General features: G+C 35.5%; 1 protein-coding gene across 2 annotated transcripts in view; it reads right to left on the bottom strand.

Moving 5' to 3' along the window:
* shn (schnurri) overlaps positions 1-23,008 on the bottom strand; it is a 605,061-nt gene that overhangs the window by 21,679 nt on the left and 560,374 nt on the right. For both annotated transcript variants that reach the window (XM_069848079.1, XM_069848080.1), the window contains exons 6-13: positions 17,320-17,440; positions 13,776-13,911; positions 13,064-13,181; positions 11,181-12,801; positions 9,959-10,145; positions 8,823-9,071; positions 5,622-5,950; positions 813-1,263 (exon numbers count right to left, since the gene is read on the bottom strand). In XM_069848079.1, the coding sequence (XP_069704180.1) occupies positions 813-1,263; positions 5,622-5,950; positions 8,823-9,071; positions 9,959-10,145; positions 11,181-12,801; positions 13,064-13,181; positions 13,776-13,911; positions 17,320-17,440 (3,212 nt within the window). The remainder of the gene's footprint in view (positions 1-812; positions 1,264-5,621; positions 5,951-8,822; positions 9,072-9,958; positions 10,146-11,180; positions 12,802-13,063; positions 13,182-13,775; positions 13,912-17,319; positions 17,441-23,008) is intronic.

Below are 23,008 nucleotides of genomic sequence, written 5' to 3'. Positions count from 1 at the left end.
TCTCCCTAACAAGATTTCTAAAACATTCCAGTTCCAATTTATCGCTCCAGATAATAAAATAGTATTTGCGTGCCAATGCATCACAATAGCATTATACATCTTCTGAGGATGACCCATAATAGGTCGAAACATGTAAATCAGGTACGATAGAATTTAACACAAGAAAGTCTTATAATACATATTCCGAAGACAATAGCATTATTATAGTTTTAAGCCCCATTCACATAGGTACAGGAGTTTCTCGAAACAGGCATTTATTTGAATCGATTTCTTGCAGACAGTAGTGTACACACAGTTCGATTTTTCCCGTGCATAATAAAATTTCAGTTATGCACGGGAAAGAATTCCACTGTGAGTACAATACTGTCCACACGAAATCGATTTAAATAAATGCCTCTTTCGACGAATTCTCATACCATGTGAACGAGGTCTTAGCTGTTTATATATCTTTTCTGCAATATCTATAGGCGTTTCTTTGTAGGATTTCGCCCTGTGAGAAATATTGTTAGTCTAATTTTATGCCTTTTAGATAGCCTACTATACTAGATCCGTTACCATACCATAACAGTCTCTGTAAATTGGACCATAAAAAATATTAAAAAAAAAAAAAGAATACCGATAATAAGTTCCAAAATGTTAGGTACAGTATATCTATTTCATTACATGTCTGAAACATCCAAAACCTACAACACAACACGACAGAATGTGTTGTTACATTTCAGTGACAATAGATCACTTAAAAGAGAGTAGATACCTTTTTAGTAAGGAAAGAATAATAATTAGATAAATAGATTTGGAAGAAATTGACTTACATTATCACCATCAGATGCATCCTCATAGTCTACTTCCTCCGACTGTGATATTCTCATCGAACCTCTTTCTTTACTGACACTACTTCCTCTCTGTCTTGGCATTTGATGGCTTTTGAGCTGACTGCTTTGAGTCCTGACAAGTTGAGCCTCTGATGTACCAACCACTGACTCTGATTTGTGTGGTTCATTCTGGTAATCAGTGTTGAGCTGTCTTTTAGGTGGACTCGTTATACCTTGCTGCATTTTATTCATTCCATTATTCCATTCCAAAGACTTTGTGTCTCCAGAGTCCAGCTGGTAGTTAGCAGTATAACGTTTTGAAGTAATAAATTCTCTGTTGCCGTGAACTGGTGATTCAGTGTTTTCTGTGCTGATAAAGAATTTTGTTGTATTTTGATTTACAATATCTTCTTTTCTCTGTAGCATATCTGATCTGCAGTCTGAATCACCACTATCAAGAAAAAAAAAAAACAAAAGAAAGATTGAAGATAAATATGAATGTAAAAGTAATGTATAATTCTGTACAGATTTACTAAATAATTTCTCCTTACGTCTGATAAAATTTTTAAACTACTACTCATAAATTTTTTTATGACATTCAGCAGCCTATACAGAGTGAACCGTAAGTAATGTCATTAATTTCAGGGGGTTACTCTTTGAGATATTTCAAACAAAAAAGTTTAATACATTTTTTATTGTTTTTGCTTCCTTTCCGAAATAAAAATTGTTTTATATGAAACATTTCATGGCGAGTTTTGGGAAAACCATTGACTTAAGTCCCAATATGCTTAGTCAACTAAAGAGAGCAGTGTATTATGATAATAAATGACTGAAAGAATTTCAGTTTTGTCCTTTAAGTGTACAGAAATTTGATCCGAACAAATGTAGTATTGTAAAATTCCATTGTAGAACGGAAAGTTACATTTGTTCAAGTTAAATTTCTGCACATTTAAAGGACAAAATTAAAATTCCATCAATCATTTATCATCATAATACGCTAATCTCTTAAACTGACTGAGCATATTGGGAAATAAATCAATGACTTTCCCAAAATATGCTATTAATAATTTCAAGGGAAAAATTGTTCCGGGGCCGGGTACCGATCCCAGGACCTCTGGTTGAACGTACCAGCGCTCCACCAACTGAGCTACCCGGGAACTCCACCCGACACCATCTCAACTTTTCCCTTTATATCCATACAACTCGCGTGGGCTGACAAAACGCCAGAGACCCACATCGAGTGCACACAATCTCTGTGTGACTTGGAATTGTGGTTTCCTGTTAACGTACACAGTGACGTATATATTATGCAAATCTAGTCTTTCAACCAGAGGTCCCGGGATCGATACCCGGCCCCGGAACAATTTTTCCCTTGAAATTATTCAAATCTGCTTTACAGGGAGCTCTACCTGAAAGACTAGATTTGCATTATGCTATTAATGTTCCATATAAAAACAATTTTTATCTCGAAAAGAAAGCAAAACGAACAAAGTGATATTAAACCGTTTTCTTTGAAATATCTCAAAGAATAACTGCCTGAAATTAATGACATTACTTACAGTTCACTCTGTATATTAAGACGTGGCCATAAACAATATAGAGGTGGAACAATGACAGAACTTCTTAATACTTTTTTTCATTACACAATAAATTGATTTTTAGCCACAACTGATAGTCACAAAAATTGAAAGTAGTGTACATATCGCTTAGGATTATTGTAAAATTAGTGTAGTCCCAAAACAAGAAGTATGGTATATTTTACATTTTTATTTCATTTATTTCTCTTCATTATCAACTTTGAAACATTTTGGACCTAGTCAGCTCCATACTATATTACAGATAATAAAATGTTCAGTGCTAAACATAAATTTGTGTGGACAAATTCAGTGCTATTGAGAATATAGAAAAATTCATACATATAGTTAATGTATTATACTGGGTGTTCATTTCAAAGTGTGCCATGACGTCACTGTTGTGAGTCAGTGATTTAAAGCGAGTTTAAGCTTTTATGTCAGCCTATTATTCAAGGTGTTCAATCTGAACTTGAGAACGTGTACAGTATAACTTGAACGTCGTAGCAAGAGATGGCGGTCTGTACGGTCTGTGTGCTACCATAACCTCTTTCGAACTGTGTTTTGCGCGGGCAAGTCGTACGCAGGGTATATGTTATCATTGGTTGCGTACGGCAACATTCCACAACACAAATCAAATGCTCCGTGTCCATGTTGACCGTCGAAGTTAATGTCAACAAATACAAATCGTCTTAACCCTCTCCCCATGTACCAACAGTAAGAAAAAACTCACCTCAGTATGTGTTTCCAAACAGTTCACATTCCTGCCACTACTGACGTTACTGTACGTATCGATATGAACTCTTCAGAATGAACGCCGTAATTGGTAGGCAACTTCTCTTGCACACAGGTAATACACCTTTGTGGAAGTGTAGGAAGATTGAATTCTCTAGGCTCATCAGCTAGCCACATGACGGCATACAGTGAGCCATGACACACTTTGAATTGAACACGCAGTAGATCTATATTGTTATAGTTATTTTCAGAAAGAAAGCAGTCTTTTTTTTTTTTTTTTTTTTTTTTTGTAATCATTGCTTCTATTTGATAATGGTCTCGTCCTCTTCCCCACTTTCCTTTCAACCTTTTCATTGACTTTGAGAATTTGGAAATGCCAATACCTATAACTATATTGACATTTGCACAAAGCTAGAATTTATATCTAATATTATCGAACTACTGTTCAGAAAATAAAAGGTTTCGATTACGTTTTTAACCCTTTGCGGCATAGTGGTTATTCAGAAGAACCACCATTTTCTTTCTTTCTAAATTTTCTGGCACAGATATTCCACCAAGGAACCAGCTCTTGAGTATACATAGAGATGCCATCTGTGTTTTGAAAATGTGTGCAGAGTTAAAATGTTGAAAAAAAAAAATGACTGAAGCTTTGGTATGATCCATGATATGAAAAATATAAAAAATTAACTTGTGTTCAAAGGGTTAAGACCATATTGAATAACAGTATGCTTAATCTGATATATTTCTCCACATGAAACCTAGAAAGCTATTCTGGGGATACTAATATTATGTACTACTTTCAAATTACATTTTTTTACCCCCTGAACGAAGACATCTCACAAGATTTTATAATATATGCCTAAAGGGAAATGATTACAGACTTCTGAAGGGAAGCAAACGAAATTCAATGAAGATCAAAACATATTATGTAGGTTTAAATTCGCGAAGAAGAAGAAGAAGAAGATAATAATGAATTTTTGCAGATGAATATTGATATAGTTACATAGGGAAGTCTATATGGACAGTTCAGAATAATTTGTTGTTTAATTGACCATTTATATGGTATGTCATTCATACCAGTAGGCTACAGCTTTAAATATTTGTGGACGATTTAAATTACCAAAAATAATCTCCAAAGAAATTGGAGATATGGCCCTTAAGTTATCTATTCAGATTCTGAAATATAATATTTATATAACAACAGCATTTAATTTCAATTATTTATACTTAAGTTATATGTATCAATATTCTAAAGCAGGTTTGCATAACTGGGCAACAATTGTGGTGTTGCATCACTCATCGGATACGTCACTCACCCCTTCCTTCCATCCCCGTGTCATTGACTTGGTAGGGGAGGGGATTTGTATGTGATTGCATATGGGCCACAGATACGTCATTCAATGCTCGTGGACTGTGGACGGGGATCCAATGCTTTCCACCCCTCTCTCGCCAGTTTTGTATCCCTGCTCTAAAGTTATGTTTATGTTCTTGTTTCATTATTCAAAAATATTACATTTTATTAGGCATACTTTGTCAATTTAGGCAGGCGACTCTGATGGTAAGTTTGGTAAATAAATGAATATGTGAATATAGGCCTAGTACTTAGGGAACTGTTTGTAGGATTTGAAAAAAAAACTCAAATAAATGTGTTGTAATCATTCATTAGTTAATACATTAAAAAGCATATACATTTAAAAGTAACTAAATGATAATATGGACTTAAAGTATTGGTAAGGAAATGGGAGTATCTCGAGAAAACGTCCAACTGCACTCTCTTTGACCTTAACGAATTATGCTAGCATTTGAACTTAAGTTTACAATGTGAAAATCTAATGCATTAGTTATGAGCTTAGCAATGTGTTACTGGTACATTATTTTTGACCGTGAATGTCAACATCGGATCAGTTCACTTACTTTATGACAATCAGTGTATAAAGTCTCGGTTCTAATAAGTAGTGTCAGTGTCTATGCGTGAGAGTGTTAGATTTTGTTGATTAAGATACAAAAATGGTTTAATAAATAAATAAATGTAGTAAAGTGTTATTATTGAATTTAAAACAGTGTGTGCACGTGTGGATGTTTAGGTTTTGTTGTTCAAGACACAAAAATGACTTCCATAATATCAAAGCTGAAGGAAAAGGTTTTATGAAGCCTGACTACTGAAGTACTATATAATGTTTCACGTTTCATGGAGAATGAGGAGAAAATAGGGAAGTAACAATGCCGTTAAGCAAAGTTCAAGAACTGGTGGCAATGTGTATGGGAGATGATGTACGTAAAGTAAAGTACAGTAAAGTAAGGAAAATTAAAAATGAGGGAGAAAGACAACATGAGCCTACAGGATAATAGTATTGTTTGAGATTGTTGTTACTAGTACTCAAATGAAAGTAAAGAAAGAGTAAACGAACATAAAAGAAATTAACTGCCTTCACAACTCATTATGGTGCCCATAGTTTTCTATAATAAGAAAATAATTTATTACACACCCATTACTAATATTTACCCATGAGTGCCAATGTCTTCTTTCTTCTCATATTCATAGTTTTGTTTACTGAAACCAGCATCAGTTGTACTTGAACGTAACAATAAAGCATCCTGATTTGGACCAAGTTCTGGAATGCTTGTTCCAGCAACATTTTCCTGTACACCAGTTGCACTGTTATGTATTACACCTGGAGGACTCTGACATCCAAGTAATGGTTCACCTTCATCTGATGACGTCTCTCCTCCACTCATTTGAGGAAGAGGGTGTGAGGGAAGAATTTCGCCCCTCTCTCCATCCCACTGACCAAGTTTTGAAGGATCTTTCTCATATAATTTCTGAGCAAGCACCTAGAAGTCACACAATTCGGATTAGTTTCTACATTTCAAGAGACACTGCCATCATAAACAAAATATGTGATAAATACAGTGTATATCCTCCTATGTTGTAAAGTATATACATACGTATACATTTGTAGGATTGTGTGTATTGTAATCCTGGAGAAAGTAACTTCTAGGATTCTGATGTCTTCTTTCCACACGACCATATATCTTTATATGCTTTTTCCTAAACTTATTTTTTTGTTCATTAGTTGCTACAGTGAGTCCCACCAAACATTTCCAGTGCTTTTGTTGGGCAACCAGCAGGTCTCCCCTGCAACTGCCACTGATCGAATCCACGAACTTGCCAGATTAAAACTTATGTACTATGTTATATGAATAATATTCGATACTTACTCTCCTCACAGTAGCTGCTGGAAGCTGGCAGATACAATTTCTGAATTTTACTTAGTAATAATATTAATTAATTCCGAAGTTAGGAAAAATATAATAAACTAGGCTTTTCTGTCTCTCCCCCTCTTGGTCCTCTGTAATCAACTTCATGAATTTTCTTCTAATATAAGGACTAGTTCTTAACAATACTATAAGGGCTGCATGCTATAAAAAATTCATATTTAACATTTCGTTATTCCTAAGACTGAAACTATCTTCAAATTGAAGTTACAAAGTATAAAATATTCTATACAAAATATTTCCAGACAAATGTTATTAGTCTTAATAACATTTACACATTTTATTTTGCAAATCTGCATAAAATGAATTCTTTATTAGTTATTACACAGCATTATATACATTGAATGGCTAAAGGGTGGTTCACAAGAAACTGGGAACGGAAACGAGAACGAGAATGGAATATTTTAAAAAATAAATGTATTTAAATGTGAGCATTTACAATTAACAAGAAGCTTCCTTTCCGATAACAGCCTACTACATTCATTCTGTTGTCATCAAAAAGCTATTTGGTCATTGTATGTTTTGTAGCAAGGAGACCGTGACATAATATCTTGTCCATCCATTGCTTGTAACTAATGCAGAAATTTCCTATATGTTATGTGTATACGTAACCAGACTACACATGAATTGAATTCTTAAATATTCCATGTCTTAAATTTCAAAGTTGGTTAACCTGTGTTTGTGTTGGCTGGCTTGTACTCATGAGAGAATGCCATTGGTCAAGTATACACAAATAACATCAGACTGCGTAATATCGACTTTACATATCTTTATTGACATACATATTGATACGCATAGCCGTTTCCATTCTCAGTCTATTGTGAATAAAAAATCTTTACTTTCATGTTCTTCACTTCTCGTTCTCATTCTGGTTCTGATTCTCGTTCCTGGTTTATTGTGGACCAGCCTTAAGGCTTATTAAATTTAGCTCCGAAAAGAAAAAAAGAATAATAATTAAAGGTAAGTTTTCTGTTAGAGCAAGTGATATTATAATACTACGTTCACCAGGCAAACACTAACGCAAGAAGCCAGTGATGTTGATAACAATAGTAACATAAATCACAGTTAAAATACAATAATGGAAGTCTGACAATGCCAAAACAGCAACTGTCTCCTCATTATACGTAAGTTCCACGTTCATTCTCATTGCCATGGTTCACTCTAGGTTATCTATAACTTATTGGTACAATACATGCTGCAATAATATAGTTTATGTAACACATACACAATAACTGAAAGATCATTCTTAAAAAATAATCACTGACTGTCATAACAAGAAGACAGGAGCTGGTTAATAACATTATTAATAATGGATGATTGAATTCTATGTTTTTTCATTAACTTACAAGGAAAGAGAAAATGTAGGAATAAGATGGAAGCAATAAGATGTGCGGGTAGTTTGTTCTGATGATTAACATAAGGGATGACGTGATAACTTTTTGAAGACAGTAGCAAAGGACAAGAAAAAACCACTCATAACGAAACTCAATCAATTCTTGTCCATTTATGACAGAGGGAGAAGCAAAGTGGTGTTAAAAGAGTACAACAAACAGAATATTATTAAAGGGAAGAAAGAATTGATCTATTGAGAGAACTCAATGTTTGAGAGTGTCTGTGTTGACACCCGAAAAAAAAAAGGTTTGGAGTGATGAATGAAAGTGCCTGAGTTACATTTGTTTTGTACTGGCACTCAGAAACTTAAGAATTGTAGTGAAGGTGTCTAAAATGGCATTCAGAAAGTTAAGAATTGTACTGGTTCCGGTACCTACTCAAAGTATTTATAGTTGTGAAATGAGTTATGAAAGACGTGAGGAATGCCTCGTTACACCTACCAAAGAAGTAAGGATAATCAAAAGATTTGTCAGTAGACAGGGAGTGACCTCTCTGGAGCAGATTGGGGATGTCTTTGGTATAGTAAGTGACTGCTGCTGATGCAACTGGGCTCCTCAGTTTTATATGAAGGAAGAAGAAAGGGTTGAGAAGGGAGGTAAGAGAGAAAGTGTATATACTTTCCCACTTGTGTCACCATGAAGTTGGTTTAGTGATGTAGCTCAAGAAAAAAACAGAAATGTTTGTCAATTTAGCAGCAAAGTTGAGACAAGGCAAGGACTCTATGCAACTCCCTCATGGTTTCTTTCTATTACGGAATAATGGAACATGTCAGTAGTCCTTGTGTGACGAACAGGACGTAGAGGTAGCAGAATGCTAACATAGCAAGCAGATGGGCAGCTAGTGGTTTGCAGCAAAGGGCAGTTCAAAATGAATAATACTAAGATTACATCATACTAACTGTATCTTTCAACTTGGAATATGAATCAGGAAGGATCCCATTAATTTTTAAAGATAATTTAATCCCCTAAGTAAGTCAGACATATTGATTTCACCCAGAAAAATGCTAAAAATGCTTCTATTACTGTTAACTACCTACTTGCAAACTCTCCAATGAATTGTCACAGTCTGTTGTATCAATTTCATTGAGACTGATTCCTTCACGCTCCATCTCAGCGTAAGTTCCAAATGGAAGTTTTCCAACACATTCAAGTTTCATAATGTGCATCTTGGAGCGCAGGTGCTTTGCAAGGTGTCCATGAATCCGGAATGCAATTTTGCAGTCATCACATTTGAATGGACGTGGATTAGTAGTGGTTGGAGTTCCAAATGTCGAATTCATGCTCACCTAGACATAGTCTTCAATTAGTGAAAGAATACTGAACTAAGACAATAGGAGCATTTTATTTTCTTAAAATAATATGCGATAGGAAATCATATAATTTATTTTTATAAACTGCAGACTGCAGAATGCTTAATGTAATAAATGTTTCTGATATTATTAAATCTCTTTTTGTTTTAGTGTCTAGTATTGGTTCCTTTAATAATATTTAAATTTCTTCACCTAAGAATCTTTTATAAAACTTTTCTTCAATATAGAGACGTTCAGAGCTAAAGTGGATCAAGTCACAAATTTTCATAACTCGAGTTTAATTCATTTTCTGATTCTCTGAAGTTGGTTCTTTTCTGAGCAGTAATGGATCAAGTCTTAATTCCAAGCATTCACCAGTAAGTGACACCAGTCACTTTTGGCTCAAGTTATTTTGTTCAGGATGTTCTGAGCCATAGTGGATCAAGTCACCAAAGGGTTGCATCAATTAACATCACAACTGTTTATATATTTTTATAAATCTAGTATTTGAGAATGTAGCAATAAAATTATTGCTAGCAAAATTAGATAATCCACTAGAGCGAGTTAACTTTAAGTCCTATTATCTCAAAACCACGTCTCATGAACTTCATCCACTTTAGCTCTGAATGCCTCATATAACATACACTTGGGGTTGAAGTTACAAAAGATTATCCCTAACAAATTAGACATTTCTACAAAACAATCTAAATGTTAAAAATTCCAGTATCCCATAAACTGTTATTTGTTTCATATTCATTACCGAAATCTCTTCCAAAAATATCTGAAAGTACATTAAAAATTACTGATATCATTATTAATAAACTTTTTTATTCAGTTAAAATTTGCTTACACTTTACTTGATTAATTTTTTAGTTAAGTCTTACTTTGTTCTGATGGCTGACAGAACGCTCGTGTTTCTGTAGATGTCCCTTCGTTCGAAAAGAAACAGCACACGACTCACAACGGAATGGACGTTCAAAATAATGTATGTTAACATGGAGACGGAGTTGACTGGGCTTGGAAAATATCTTGTTGCAAATAACACAAATGCTGCGCCCATCTTCTGTCATACTGCAAAACAAATAACTAAGATTAATACATATGAACAAAACAGTAATAATTGTCATGGAACACAAGAGACAGGAAATTAGCTGTAATACAAGGCATTTTACATTTACATTTACTTACAGACCTGTTACTAAATCTACGTATTACTCTGTGAAAAAATTTATTAAATCTACATACTTAGACTTCAACAAACAAAATTTGATAACACAATCTCAAGGGAAAAAATGGAAATCTTTGCATCAAAATCCACAGTTAATTCCCGATTTACCACGAAAATCGTGTGTAGCTGCATTTAGATTGGCAACCGGCCATGATTGTTTGGCCAAACACCTGCATAGAATTGGAATATATCAGTCCCCTAACTACCCATTGTGCAACTCAAACCAAGAAATGGATTCGGAACACCTCAAAATCTGTGCTTCAGTGGCTGGCCATGATAATATCTTTGAAAAATATTGGAGTGCAAGAGGTCAAATGACTTTACTGTCAAATGCCTGGCATTAGAAAACAACAACAACAACATTTACAAATGAGTTTACCACTTCTTCAATGTACTTAAAATAAAAGAGTATACCTTAAGAAATTGTTATTAATATTAGAGGAGAAAAATTTGCTCCGACGCTGGGGATCGAACCCGGGTCCTTGGTTCTATGTACCAAGCGCACTCACCATTGAGCTATGTTGAAGTTCAATCCACAGCACCGGATCGAACCCCCCTCCTCCAATGTTTTTTCCCTTTGTGGCCCTTGTATAATGACAGTTGACTTAATATAAGAATGTCTACATACATGCCTAACTGGGAGTCAGGCCACAAAGGGAAAAAACACTAAAGGAGAGGGGTTCGATCTGGTGCTGTGGATTGGACTTCAGCGTAGCTCAACGGTGAGAGCACTTGGTACGTAGAACCAAGGACCCGTGTTTGATCCCTGGCACCAGAGCGAATTTTTCTCTTCTAATATTAATTGTTACCATAACAGATGTATTCTGAACAAAAAAATAATAATCTTTACGTAGAGTTAAGAAATTGTGTTTTCTCACCTGACATAACTTGGTGATGGTCCACTTGAAGGAGGTAAAAATTCAGCCTTGGGTTTTGTTGGAGATGAACTTTTGTTGATCCCAGTACCACTTGTTGAGGATGGTGGGGAAGATGGCTGATGTCCACTAAATCCAATTCCTCCAACCACAACATTCCTCACAATGTTATTACTGCTCATAGGCACCAAATTCATTTTTGTCGAAGTTATGTTTTCTCCGGATGAGGATGTTTGTATTTTCAATACTGTACTTTCCTTCAACTTACTTTTCTCCGAAGCTACTATGCTCTTTTCATTCTCGCACTCTGAACTTTGTGGCTGTGATTTGGAGCTGCTTTCAGGTGGCTCCTGAACAGATGGTTTTTCTAATCCACTACTGAGTTCGACATCCTTAATACGCATATTTAATACTTGTCCATGTGATGATGATGGAGAATCGATGGTAGCTTGTGATATTTTAAGGGAAACATGTGGATCTTCTTTTGAAATATTTTCATTATCTACTGATGGCTTTTGTACGGATAAAGATCTTGTTACAACAGCCATTTCCTGCATTGTCATTGACACACTGGTACTGGTAGTTGAAGCTGCAGTAGTTGTAACGGTAACATAGCCATGATGATTGTGATGAAACTGATGTTGCTTTATGCGTACATCTTGCAAAGCACGTTCAGTAAGGTATGCCTGGAGCATTGTGGTTTCAGCTGGATCAGGAGCCTTTTGCACAAGCATCGTTGTGGAGACTGGAAAGCGTTCAACTGAACTGCATAAAGAAGCCAGAAGTGTGGCTGGCTCTGACACTGGTGTCAGTATCTCAGATATGGGTGTAGTTGGAGTTCTGGCACCATTTGTTGTGAGAGGAGGCAAGTAAGGAAGTAATGTTGTTGAGGTCTTTCTTACAACTGTAGTTGTTTGAGTTTTATTGCTGAGGTCCATTGGTTGCATACTGCTAGTTGCATGAACTTCACAGCTGATAATTTCATTTGAATTTCTTTCCTGAGGTTTCTTATCTCTTACAGAATTGTCGCTCCTCTCACTGTCCTCATCATCTGAGTACGCTGTACTTGAATTTTCTCGATCGTAATCAGAGTCTGAACCACCATCCAAGGAACATTTGTCAGCTGCTGAATTCCTTGTAAATGAAGCCATGGGCAAATTTGTGGGTATGGTGGGAGTCCTACATGAAGGGAAGTAATATCTGTTAGCATCACCTTGCTGTGGTGGAATTAGCACTAATGCAGCTGCATTGCCTCTTCTACGGATTGTGCTGGATACTCGCCCTTCTTCATCTTTCAACTTTCCTTCTCCATTACTCCGCAATTCCAGAGCTAATCCCGTATTTTTGGAGACTTTTTCTCTCTCTGTTTGAGCACTCACTGCTGTCAGAGTGGGCGTTTGTGGCGTGTTGAAGGAACTTCCATGGCAATTTGGTCCAGGAATAGGTAAGGTTAAGCTATAAGGGTAAGTAGTGGGCCGGCCACAGTGTGATGACAAGGGAATCAATCCAGCTGAGATGTACTGACTTGATGATGTGTTAACGCGTGTAGATTCTGACAGACTTAAGAGACTACATGCAGCTTCACGTTCGAGTTTTCCCTTATTGACATTTGTTTCGTCACCATCTGTAATAAAAAGGTAAAAACTTTAATTTATCAAATACTAATTTTAGTCCATAAATAAATTAAAAGATCCTGAACTAATAGAAGAATTTCATGAGTATACTAAATTTTATTAATATGAGTATAAATAGTAGTTACAAAATTCTTGCTCTTTCCATTAGAAATATTAGTTACATTTTATTTCAACCACAAAAAGCTAATATTTCCTTCTAAAAATTCATTAGTTACACATATCGAATAACCAACTACTGTCAAAAATACACACCAGCTGGATTCTGTTCTTCTTCCTCATCTTCTTCTTCATCCTCTTCATCCTCCTCTTCCTCTTCATTTTCATCAGAATCTGTTTCTCCCTCCCCATGTCGGGATGCTCGTAATGCTTGCTGTAAAATAAAAATGTTGCATTATTAAGAAGTTTGCAGACATTAAGCACGCGATAAGAAATTGATATAATGAAACAATTCATTGTAAGTCGCAGATTTTGTAGCAACAAGGTCTCCATCTGGGAACTGATTGTGTTTCATTATGAAATTCATTTGTCTTTTCAAATTTTTGGGCTCGTAAGATATTATAAATTTCAACATAAGCTCAAATATTTCTTTTTCCCTAGCTTTATATTAAAAAAGAGTTTGGTTAAGCTATTTTGTAAACACTGCTTAAATTTTAAACATTTCATGCCCATAATATGTGGCACAAATTCTATTTCAAGTTAAGTTCACACTAATATCCCTCCAATGAAAGGCAGTTTACTCAATAAATAGACCTAAACATTTATATGTATACATTTATTTCTTTTATTTCATTACCAAAGAAGTTTAAAAAATCGGACATAAAATGAAATGTGAATTTTATAAGTGACTGCAAACAGATGATGCTCCTGTAAATGATCAGGTCATTCCACAAGTATACAAGCATAGTAGGCCGATGTAAAGTATGAATAACATTTCTAAACACACTTCCTATTGAAATACACTTACCTGTCTCGCAAGACATTCTTCATCAATGTAGCTGTCATCAACAACAGTAGGTACTGGCACTATTCCCAACTCCATACATTTTTTGTAATGAGCCTTTGATTTCATATGTTTAGTAAGGTTGCCCTTTGTTTTGAAACTATGAAGAAAACAGTTAAAAACAAAATGTTAAAAATATATAGATCACAGGTATCTAAAATAACAAGAATTTTCATTAGCTATTCTTCTTGTAATCAAGAATAATTCTACTAACTGTTATATTTATAAAGTTTAAATTTTCTCACAAGCAAACATTCTCATGGAGGAAGATGAAAAAGTTAATTTGGGGCCATTTACAGAAAGAAAGCACAATTTCATGGAAATATTTATTGGAACAGATACAGTAATAGCGTTGAGCTATTTTTCCACATATTCCACCAGAATTTAGACATTTGTCATATTGTGGGATCAACAGAGAGGCTATCACATAGTGGTTTTGATCCCAGGTGGCAGACTTCTACGACGCAGGGATACAAAAGTTGATCCCTTGGTATGAAAAATGTCTCTTTTTTTTTTTAATAGGTTATTTTACGATGCTTTATCAATATCTTTGGTTATTTAGCATCTGAATGAGATGAAGTGATAATGCCGGTGAAATGAGTCCTGAGTCCAGCGCCGAAAGTTACCCAGCATTTGCTTATATTAGGTTGAGGTAAAACCCCGGAAAAAACCTCAACCTGGTAACTTTCCCCGACCGGGAATCGAACCCAGGCCACCTGGTTTCGCAGCCAGATGCGTTAACCATTACTCCAGACAAATGTCTCAATTCCGGTGAAAAATAGTTCAACAATTGCTGTATCTGTTCCAATAAATATTTTCAGAAATTATGTTTTCTTTCTACAGTATAAATGGCCTCAGAAAACTTACTTTCTGGACGGCCCTTGTAATTGGGTTCGAGTGACCAAAATTTGTATAAGCACTTGTTTTAACATGGTGGAAGAAAAAAATACCTTTTTTGCCTACCCCCATGAGAATGTTTGCATATCAGTTTGCTTGCTTCATATTTTGTGTGGTTCTAAAGTACAGCTTTGAAAAAAGAAACAGAATAGTTTAAATGACCAGTATTTTCTCATTATGCATATGACCTATGTTATATAAAATTAATACTATTAAATATTACGGATAATTTGAATAATGTATCACTGGAGTAGGAATTAATGTAAGTCTTCGATACCATAAATCAATTTCAGACAACTGGACTTAGCAGGCACTAAGCTACAATAGAAGCCCACTGACCTAAGTGCAGTAAGAAATAAAATATTGAACATTATAGAAGGTGATTCATACAAAGCTTATACTTTTCATTATGTGTTTATTTGAACAGGAATGGTTCTAGTAACTTTGTATTGCATCTTAAATGTACAGTATCACTGGGAGATTACTTTACCTTTACATGAAGTGCTGAAAATGACCTTCCTCCGCCCCAAGGCACAGCTGAAATGTTATTCCATGTTTCTGACCATTAGCTGTAGCATTGCAATTGTCAATATTGTTGATTTAGCATGTAATGTTCTCCTTCAAATCGTTCAAAGTGTAGTGTAGTTTCCTACCTTCAGTAACCGCAACAGGAAAAAATCTCAGTGCCCACAAGTTCCTGGAGATGATCCAGTCTTCAAACCTTTGGATCAGTGCCATTGACTCATGTGAGAAGTGGCACCTTCCTATTGGAAGTACCCTTGATGCAGCTCAATATCATTCAGTAACTCAATGAATTGCATGAAAACGCGTCGGTACTGAGCGGTGTTCACTATTGCATCGAAAAAAATTTGGACCTACTGTTCTCTCTGCTGATATTGCACACCAAACTTCGATTTCCCATGGGTGCAAAGGTGCTTCATGAATGGCGTGTGTTCTATGAGTTCATGTAGCCATACAAGAGAAACCATGCCTTGTCTGTGAACCATATAATGAACATTATGCCAGGATTTTTAACAATGATCGCCTCGAACCAACGAAAATATTTCATTCTTATAGTCTTATCTGACTCCAGCAGCTCATGGACAGTTGTCATCCTATATGGCTTTAGGTTAGCCTTCTTGCAGCTCTCTGACACATCGTGTATGAGTACAACAGATGCCTTAATAACTTATGGGATGACTGCTGCAGTTGCCCCCAAACATCCACAGCAACTGCAAGTAGTGTAGACGAATGATGCTTGCAGGTTTCTCTCACAAGATGTCCAGTTGATTCCAGTTTATGTACCAACGCCAGTATTGTGTTCATTCTGAATGATTGTGAACACCTAATTTCCTCTGGTATGCCTTTTGCATTGCAATGACTGAGTTTATTATCCAGTAGGTTTTCATAAAGAACTGCTGTTCCTGTAGTGTACACTGCATCTTCAAAGACAATGATAATTACTAGATTGCTATGGAGTGTGAAATGATAATAAACAAGCAGACTTCTGCAAAATGCGAAACAGATGCGCCATCTCGTGATATACACTCCTAAAGCTTCGAGTGACACATGAAGGAAACTCCAAGATCTCCCATGTAATTTGAAAGGAAAATTAAAATTGTGATTTATTCTTGGTCAATAAAGAAAAGCATAAGTTTTATATGAATCACTCTGTCCTGTGTTACAGTGAAATAGAAATTTTCTTGTCTATTACTAAGTATTTGAATCATTTTTGGTACAAATGATTATATTTCATGTAGGCTACACCATTCTCAAATGAAATTATTCATAGATAATGAATGTTCGTACAATTCATTTAATATAAGAAATCATTGTCTACAGAGACACAGATGAGTAATCAGCCAGCAAAATCTATTGTTTTGTTATCAGGGATACTACTGAAAATGTGTAGGTATTTTGGTAAAAATCTCGAAGTCCATGTTCCACACATTCACAGAACACTCTCTCTATGTTTCGTATAAAGATAGAATGCGCTGTGCTGCAGCTCATGTGGTCTAAGGGCCTTGGACTAGCAATATGGAATGAATTCTCATGGAGAAACAGAGAGTAGCGAAATCTGGTTTCGTACGCTATCTACAATTGCCTCCATACTGGTTGAATGATCGTTCACCTTTGCTGAGGCATGTAGATGTGAGGCCAGCAATCAGCTAGTCGGCCTTGACTCTTCATGGGCTGTTGTGCCATGGATTTAATTTACATTTTATTTATGAAGATAGAATCAAAAAAAGGTTCAGAAAAATTCTGTTTTGATTTTGTTGATAAATTTTGTACAAGGATCCAAAGTAAAGTCTTGCCTGTAGAAATATTATAAAATAAGGACAAAATTTTTCACTGTTGGTCACTTTCACGCAAGTTAAGAGAGATGACACAGTGATTACAGCTGTTGAATAGGAAAAATAAAGTACTAATCTAATGAGTAATGGCTGATAAAAACAACAGAGAAGTTTGCCATTCTCTTTTAGAATTTACCTGAAAAATATTCACAATTCCTACTGCAGTACAACAAAATGATACAAGAGACAATGTTTTTTATCAGAGCTCGTTGTCCTATTAGTGCCATTATAACAATAGTTGTTTTTCTTATTCTCACCTGAAATTACAGTGCTTGCATGTGAATGGTCGAACATCTGTGTGAGTTCGGATATGCTTCTTCAACATAGAAGGTTTCTTACATCTAATTCCACATTCTTCACACACATAACGACCACGTCCTGAAACAAATTCCATAAGAACATTATCCCGAAAACATTTTTACATACATACCGGTATTATAATTTGTTTTAATATTTCATATTTACTTTAAAGACTCCCTGTCTTCAGTGGCGGTGAAAGGTATAGTCTACTTGGCTTAGAAAATATTTACATTATTTAAGATTGTAATGAATTGAATATGTATAGCCTACTGGTGAGGTTAAAAATCTGAAACTGATCATAATGTATCTATTATTGACATTGATAACATTTTTTTTTTTTTTTTTTGGTGTGTTAATGATGGTGAGAGAGAGATGAATAAGAAATTTGCCCCTCTTGTATCATAGACTACTAACTTATGAAGTAATAACTCTTATGGAATTTTGTGGAGATATGTCACTGCTGGTTGCTGTTACACAGTAGAGCATCGATTGTCTGAATACCAATCAACCGAAACATCTGTTAACAGAAAGTGTTCCAGTTGGAAAATTTGAATTTGCGCGCTCGTCATGTAGAAGTTTTGCTAGCGCTGTTTGCGAGATTTAGCAGCAAAAAAAAAAAAAAATCTCAGCTCTGAAGCAAAGAAAGAAAAGTTTGGACTTCTTTTCCTAAGCTGTAGGTCTACTTTAATTTCTGTTTTGAACTTGTCAAACTAGACTAGTCAGTTCTCTGTGTTATTTGTAAGACTGTGATACAAAATATATACTCTATGTACAGTTTCGTGTTTAATATCAGTGTTTCTTTGTTTCATACTGCTCCTATGACACCGGTACAATTTGTTTTTGTAAATGATCGGTTATCTGAAAAATCAGTTATCCGAATACCCTCTGTCTCCAATTGTTTCAGATATTCGATGCTCTACTGTATTCAATATTCCTAAGTTCAAAGCCATCAGAGGACGATGAATTTTTAAGAGTAATAAAATACAGTAGCGTGCAAATTAACCCGAACACGACATATTTTTACATTTTCTGTCATTGTTGGCCTCACAGCTGCTCATACTGCTTTAATTGACATCTGTAGTACGTGTAATTCCATTGTTGAAGGTCTGTCGTTATTATTTTTTTTTATAATATGTGGCATTTTGCCTGTCATTTTGTACTTATAAGCATTTCAGTCCTGTGTACATTCTGTCGTCTTCACAAATGGATACAACTCCACGAAAACGGTCTAAAATTATAACATTAGCAGAGCATTCTTCTATGACACAGAGGCAAATTGCTGCAGAATGTCACATCGGTTTGGCTACTGTTAATTCGATCATAAAACGATACAGGGAGACTGGATCCATCACACCCCAGAAAAAAGGAAACTGTGGCCGGAAAAGGAAGACTTCACCTGCAGATGATTGTTTAATTGTCAGGAAAAGTAAATTAAATCCTACAGTAGACTAACTGCTGTCGACTTAACCCGCGAGTTAATGGCTACCACTGGGGCGAATATTCACGTCACAACAGTGCGGCGTAGGCTTTTGGAAGCTGGACGAAGGGCTCGTAAGCCTATTAAGAAGCAACTGCTAACCCCTGTTATGTGCAAAAAACGCTTAATGTGGGCAAAATTACATCAACACTGGACAGTGAATGACTGGAAGAATGTACTTTTTTCCGATGAGTCTCATTTCGAGGTCCACAGCCACCGTGTTTCTTACGTATGGAAAGGATCCGAAAAAGTAACAGCAGCTCATCTCCAACAAGCACCCAAATACCCCCCTAAAGTAATGTTTTGGGGTTGTTTTACACATGAAGGGCCTGGAGCATTAATACCTATCAAGGGAATGATGAATTCTGACAAATATATTCACTTATTGGAAACCAGAATCGTACCCCAGCTGCAAAAATCATTTCTGGATGGCAGAGGTGTGTTCCAACAAGACCTGGCACCATGCCATACGTCTCGAAAAAGTACAGAATTCTTCAACAAGAAGAATGTTCAGGTACTCCCCTGGCCAGGCAACTCACCCGACATTAACCCCATTGAGAACTTGTGGTCAATTTGCAAAAGAAGAATGCAAAAAATGGATTGTTCTACAAAGGAGAAGATGATTTCTGCCCTCATTGGTGTATGGTTTTGCGATGAAGAAATGAAGAATATTTGTGGGAAATTAGTGGAATCCATGCCAAATCGTCTCAGAGCTGTTATTAGGAACAAGGGAGGCCACATAGATTACTGAGGTATGTCTTAGATCCTTTTTTTTTTATCCCGTTTGAGTGTTTTTGCATAAGTAATTACGTTATTCGGATTAATTTGCACGCAACTGTACTTAGCATCACTTCTTTTGAGAGGTGAGTAATGTTGAAGATTCCTTTGTCTACCGATTATATTGTACATAGAGTAATGAAGAATTAATGTCTTTATGGTGACATCACTAAATTATGAACAACTTTTATTGAGAATACTTATCAAAGAGAAACAGATAAAAACAAAATGACAGTCACTTGAATTGTAACAAAACTACTTATATCTTATTATTCTAATTATTTAGGGAACTAGAATGAGAAGTAAAATCCAGTTTTGTAAGCCAGATATAACGATGGGGAGATCATCATGTTAACCACACTTTATCACCATACTGGTTGGATGATAGTTCACCTCTAATGAGGTACTGGACGTGAGGCCAGGGTCGGTATTGGCCTTGACTCTTCATGGACTATAGTGCCACGGATTATTATTATTATTATTATTATTATTATTATTATTATTATTATTATTATTATTATTATTATTATTATTCGGATGAGGTTACATTGTGAGAAATTTCATGTTGAATTTGAGATGGGAGAGAAAAGAAAATACATATAGCCTACATTGTGATAATATGTAGTTCTATATGTAAGAATTCAAGCCTGGATATAAAAAAGGCTGTAAGTGTCAATATCTTTGAAAAATAATTTTTCCAAAATAGAGTTATGTCCCTGGCTCAATCTTGTAAGGAAAGACAAAATGTATGACATTATATTATTAGTTGCACACGAAAGTTCTGTTTTCTAGGATTTTATCTTTTTATGTTCAGTCTTCAATTCTTACAATTATGTAAGATTTGACGAAAATGTCACGATTCAGACAGTTATCAAACTCTTCGACCTAGTTGAGTGAATTTTTGGTGAGTATAAATTCATATACAGACTGGTATTCCTGTCCTGTCCTATAATATGAAGATTGGGACACATTGTCACTGGTTAAATTTCACATGGTCACTGGTTAGAATTTGGGAGGGAAGGAAAAGGGAATGAGGTTGTGTGTTATGTTACTTTAGAATAAAAAAAATTCTGATGTTTTTTTTCTCCTTATTTATGAGTGATGAATGCATATTCTTTGCCATAAGAGGTAATCAAGTTATATGTTTTCTCCAGTGGCGAAGCTCATAAGAGGCTTAGTCTACCAAAAAAATTTGAGTTATTATATTATCTAGTAAAAGTATGTTAGTAATAACGATCGTAACAATCAATTTCACTCCGATCTTTCCATATATTATATTCACTGTTGGCAGTCATTTCACTGCGAGAGGCTTGTGGCAAAAGCCTCATAGGGATGCCCGATGACCTTGCTCACAGGCAGTGGCACTCACAAGCTTGAGGTAAGGCCGAGGAGGAGGTATTGATTCGCTACGACTTAGTAGCAGGATGTGGGGCTAACCTCAACTGTGATATAATACTCCGTGCTATGTTCGTGTTCTGTGTTGAGCTTCATTGTTGAATGTTACTTTAATAAAAAGTGCATGCATGTGTGTGTTACATACTAATTTTGTGTAAAATGGCTCATACTGAGAGAACATAGCGGTCATTATTTGCAGAATTTCAAGTTGGGCATATGAAACAAAATGAGATTACAAAGATAGGGGCTCGATACTACATTTACATATTAAAATAGCGGATAGAGGAATTCTCCAATTGAGGAGAATAGAGATAATTATTTCAATGAAAGACGGGAAACAAGTCGTACACTTAGGAATAAAAAGAGAGATTACTTGAAGGAAAAACTGAATGAGATAGAAACAAATAGTAAGAATAAAAACATTCGAGATTTATATAAGGGTATAAAGGAATTTAAAAATGGATATCAGGCAAGGGTAAACGTCATCAAGGATGAGAATGGTGACTTGCTTGCAGACTCTCATTCAATCCTTAACAGATGGAAAAACTATTTTGCGCAACTACTAAATATACATAGGCCAAGTAGAAATGATCGGGACGAAATTCAAATACAAACTGCTGAGCCATTTATACCGGAACCCACGCTTTCTGAAGTCGAAATTGCGATAGAAAATCTGAAAAAGTACAAGTCTCCAGGTATTGATCAAATTCCAGCAGAATTAATACAAGAGGGTGGAAGCGTATTATCTAGCGAAATTTATAAACTTGTACTTGCAATTTGGGAAAAGGAAATTGTACCAGAACAATGGAAGGAGTCCATAATCGTACCTATTTTTAAGAAGGGGGACAAGACTAACTGTAGTAACTTTCGAGGAATATCATTTTTGTTGACGTCGTACAAAATTCTGTCGAATATCCTTTTGAGAAGATAAACTCCATATGTAGATGAAATTATTGGGGATCATCAGTGTGGTTTCAGGCGTAATAGATCGACTATTGATCAGATTTTCTGTATTCGACAGATATTGGAGAAAAAATGGGAGTATAAGGGTACAGTACATCAGTTATTCATAGATTTCAAAAAGGCGTATGACTCGGTTAAGAGAGAAGTTTTATATAATATTCTTATTGAATTTGGTATACCCAAGAAACTAGTTTGATTAATTAAAATATGTCTTAGTGAAACTTACAGCAGAGTCCGTATAGACCAATTTCTATCTGATGCTTTTCCAACTCACTGCGGGATAAAGGATGGAGATGCACTATCACCTTTACTTTTTAACTTCGCTCTAGAATATTCTATTAGGAAAGTTCAGGATAACACAGAGGGTTTAGAATTGAACGGGTTACATCAGCTTCTTGTCTATGTGGATGACGTGAATATGTTAGGAGAAAATCCTCAAACGATTAGGGAAAACGCGGAAATTCTACTTGAAGCAAGTAAAGAGATAGGGTTGGAAATAAGTCCCGAAAAGACTAAGTATATGATTATGTCTCGTGATCAGAATATTGTACGAAATGGAACTATAAAAGTTGGAGATTTATTCTTCGAAGAGGTGGAAAAATTCAAATATCTTGGAGCAACAGTAACAAATATAAATGACACTCGGGAGGAAATTAAACACAGAATAAATATGGGAAATGCCTGTTATTATTCGCTTGAGAAGCTTTTGTCATCTAGTCTGCTGTCAAAAAATCTGAAAGTTAGAATTTATAAAACAGTTATATTACCGGTTGTTCTGTATGGCTGTGAAACTTGGACTCTCACTTTGAGAGAGGAACAGAGATTAAGGGTTTTTGAGAATAAGGTTCTTAGGAAAATATTTGGGGCTAAAAGGGATGAAGATACAGGAGAATGGAGAAAGTTACACAACGCAGAGCGACATGCATTGTATCCTTCACCTGACATAATTAGGAACATTAAATCCAGACGTTTGAGATGGGCAGGGCATGTAGCACGTATGGGCGAATCCAGAAATGCATATAGAGTGTTAGTTG

Source organism: Periplaneta americana, chromosome 15 (assembly GCF_040183065.1).
Source record: "Periplaneta americana isolate PAMFEO1 chromosome 15, P.americana_PAMFEO1_priV1, whole genome shotgun sequence".
NCBI classification, from domain to species: Eukaryota; Metazoa; Arthropoda; class Insecta; order Blattodea; family Blattidae; genus Periplaneta; species Periplaneta americana.
The sequence above is the reverse complement of the archived record's forward strand: the minus strand, read 5'-3'. Positions and strand labels throughout refer to the sequence as shown.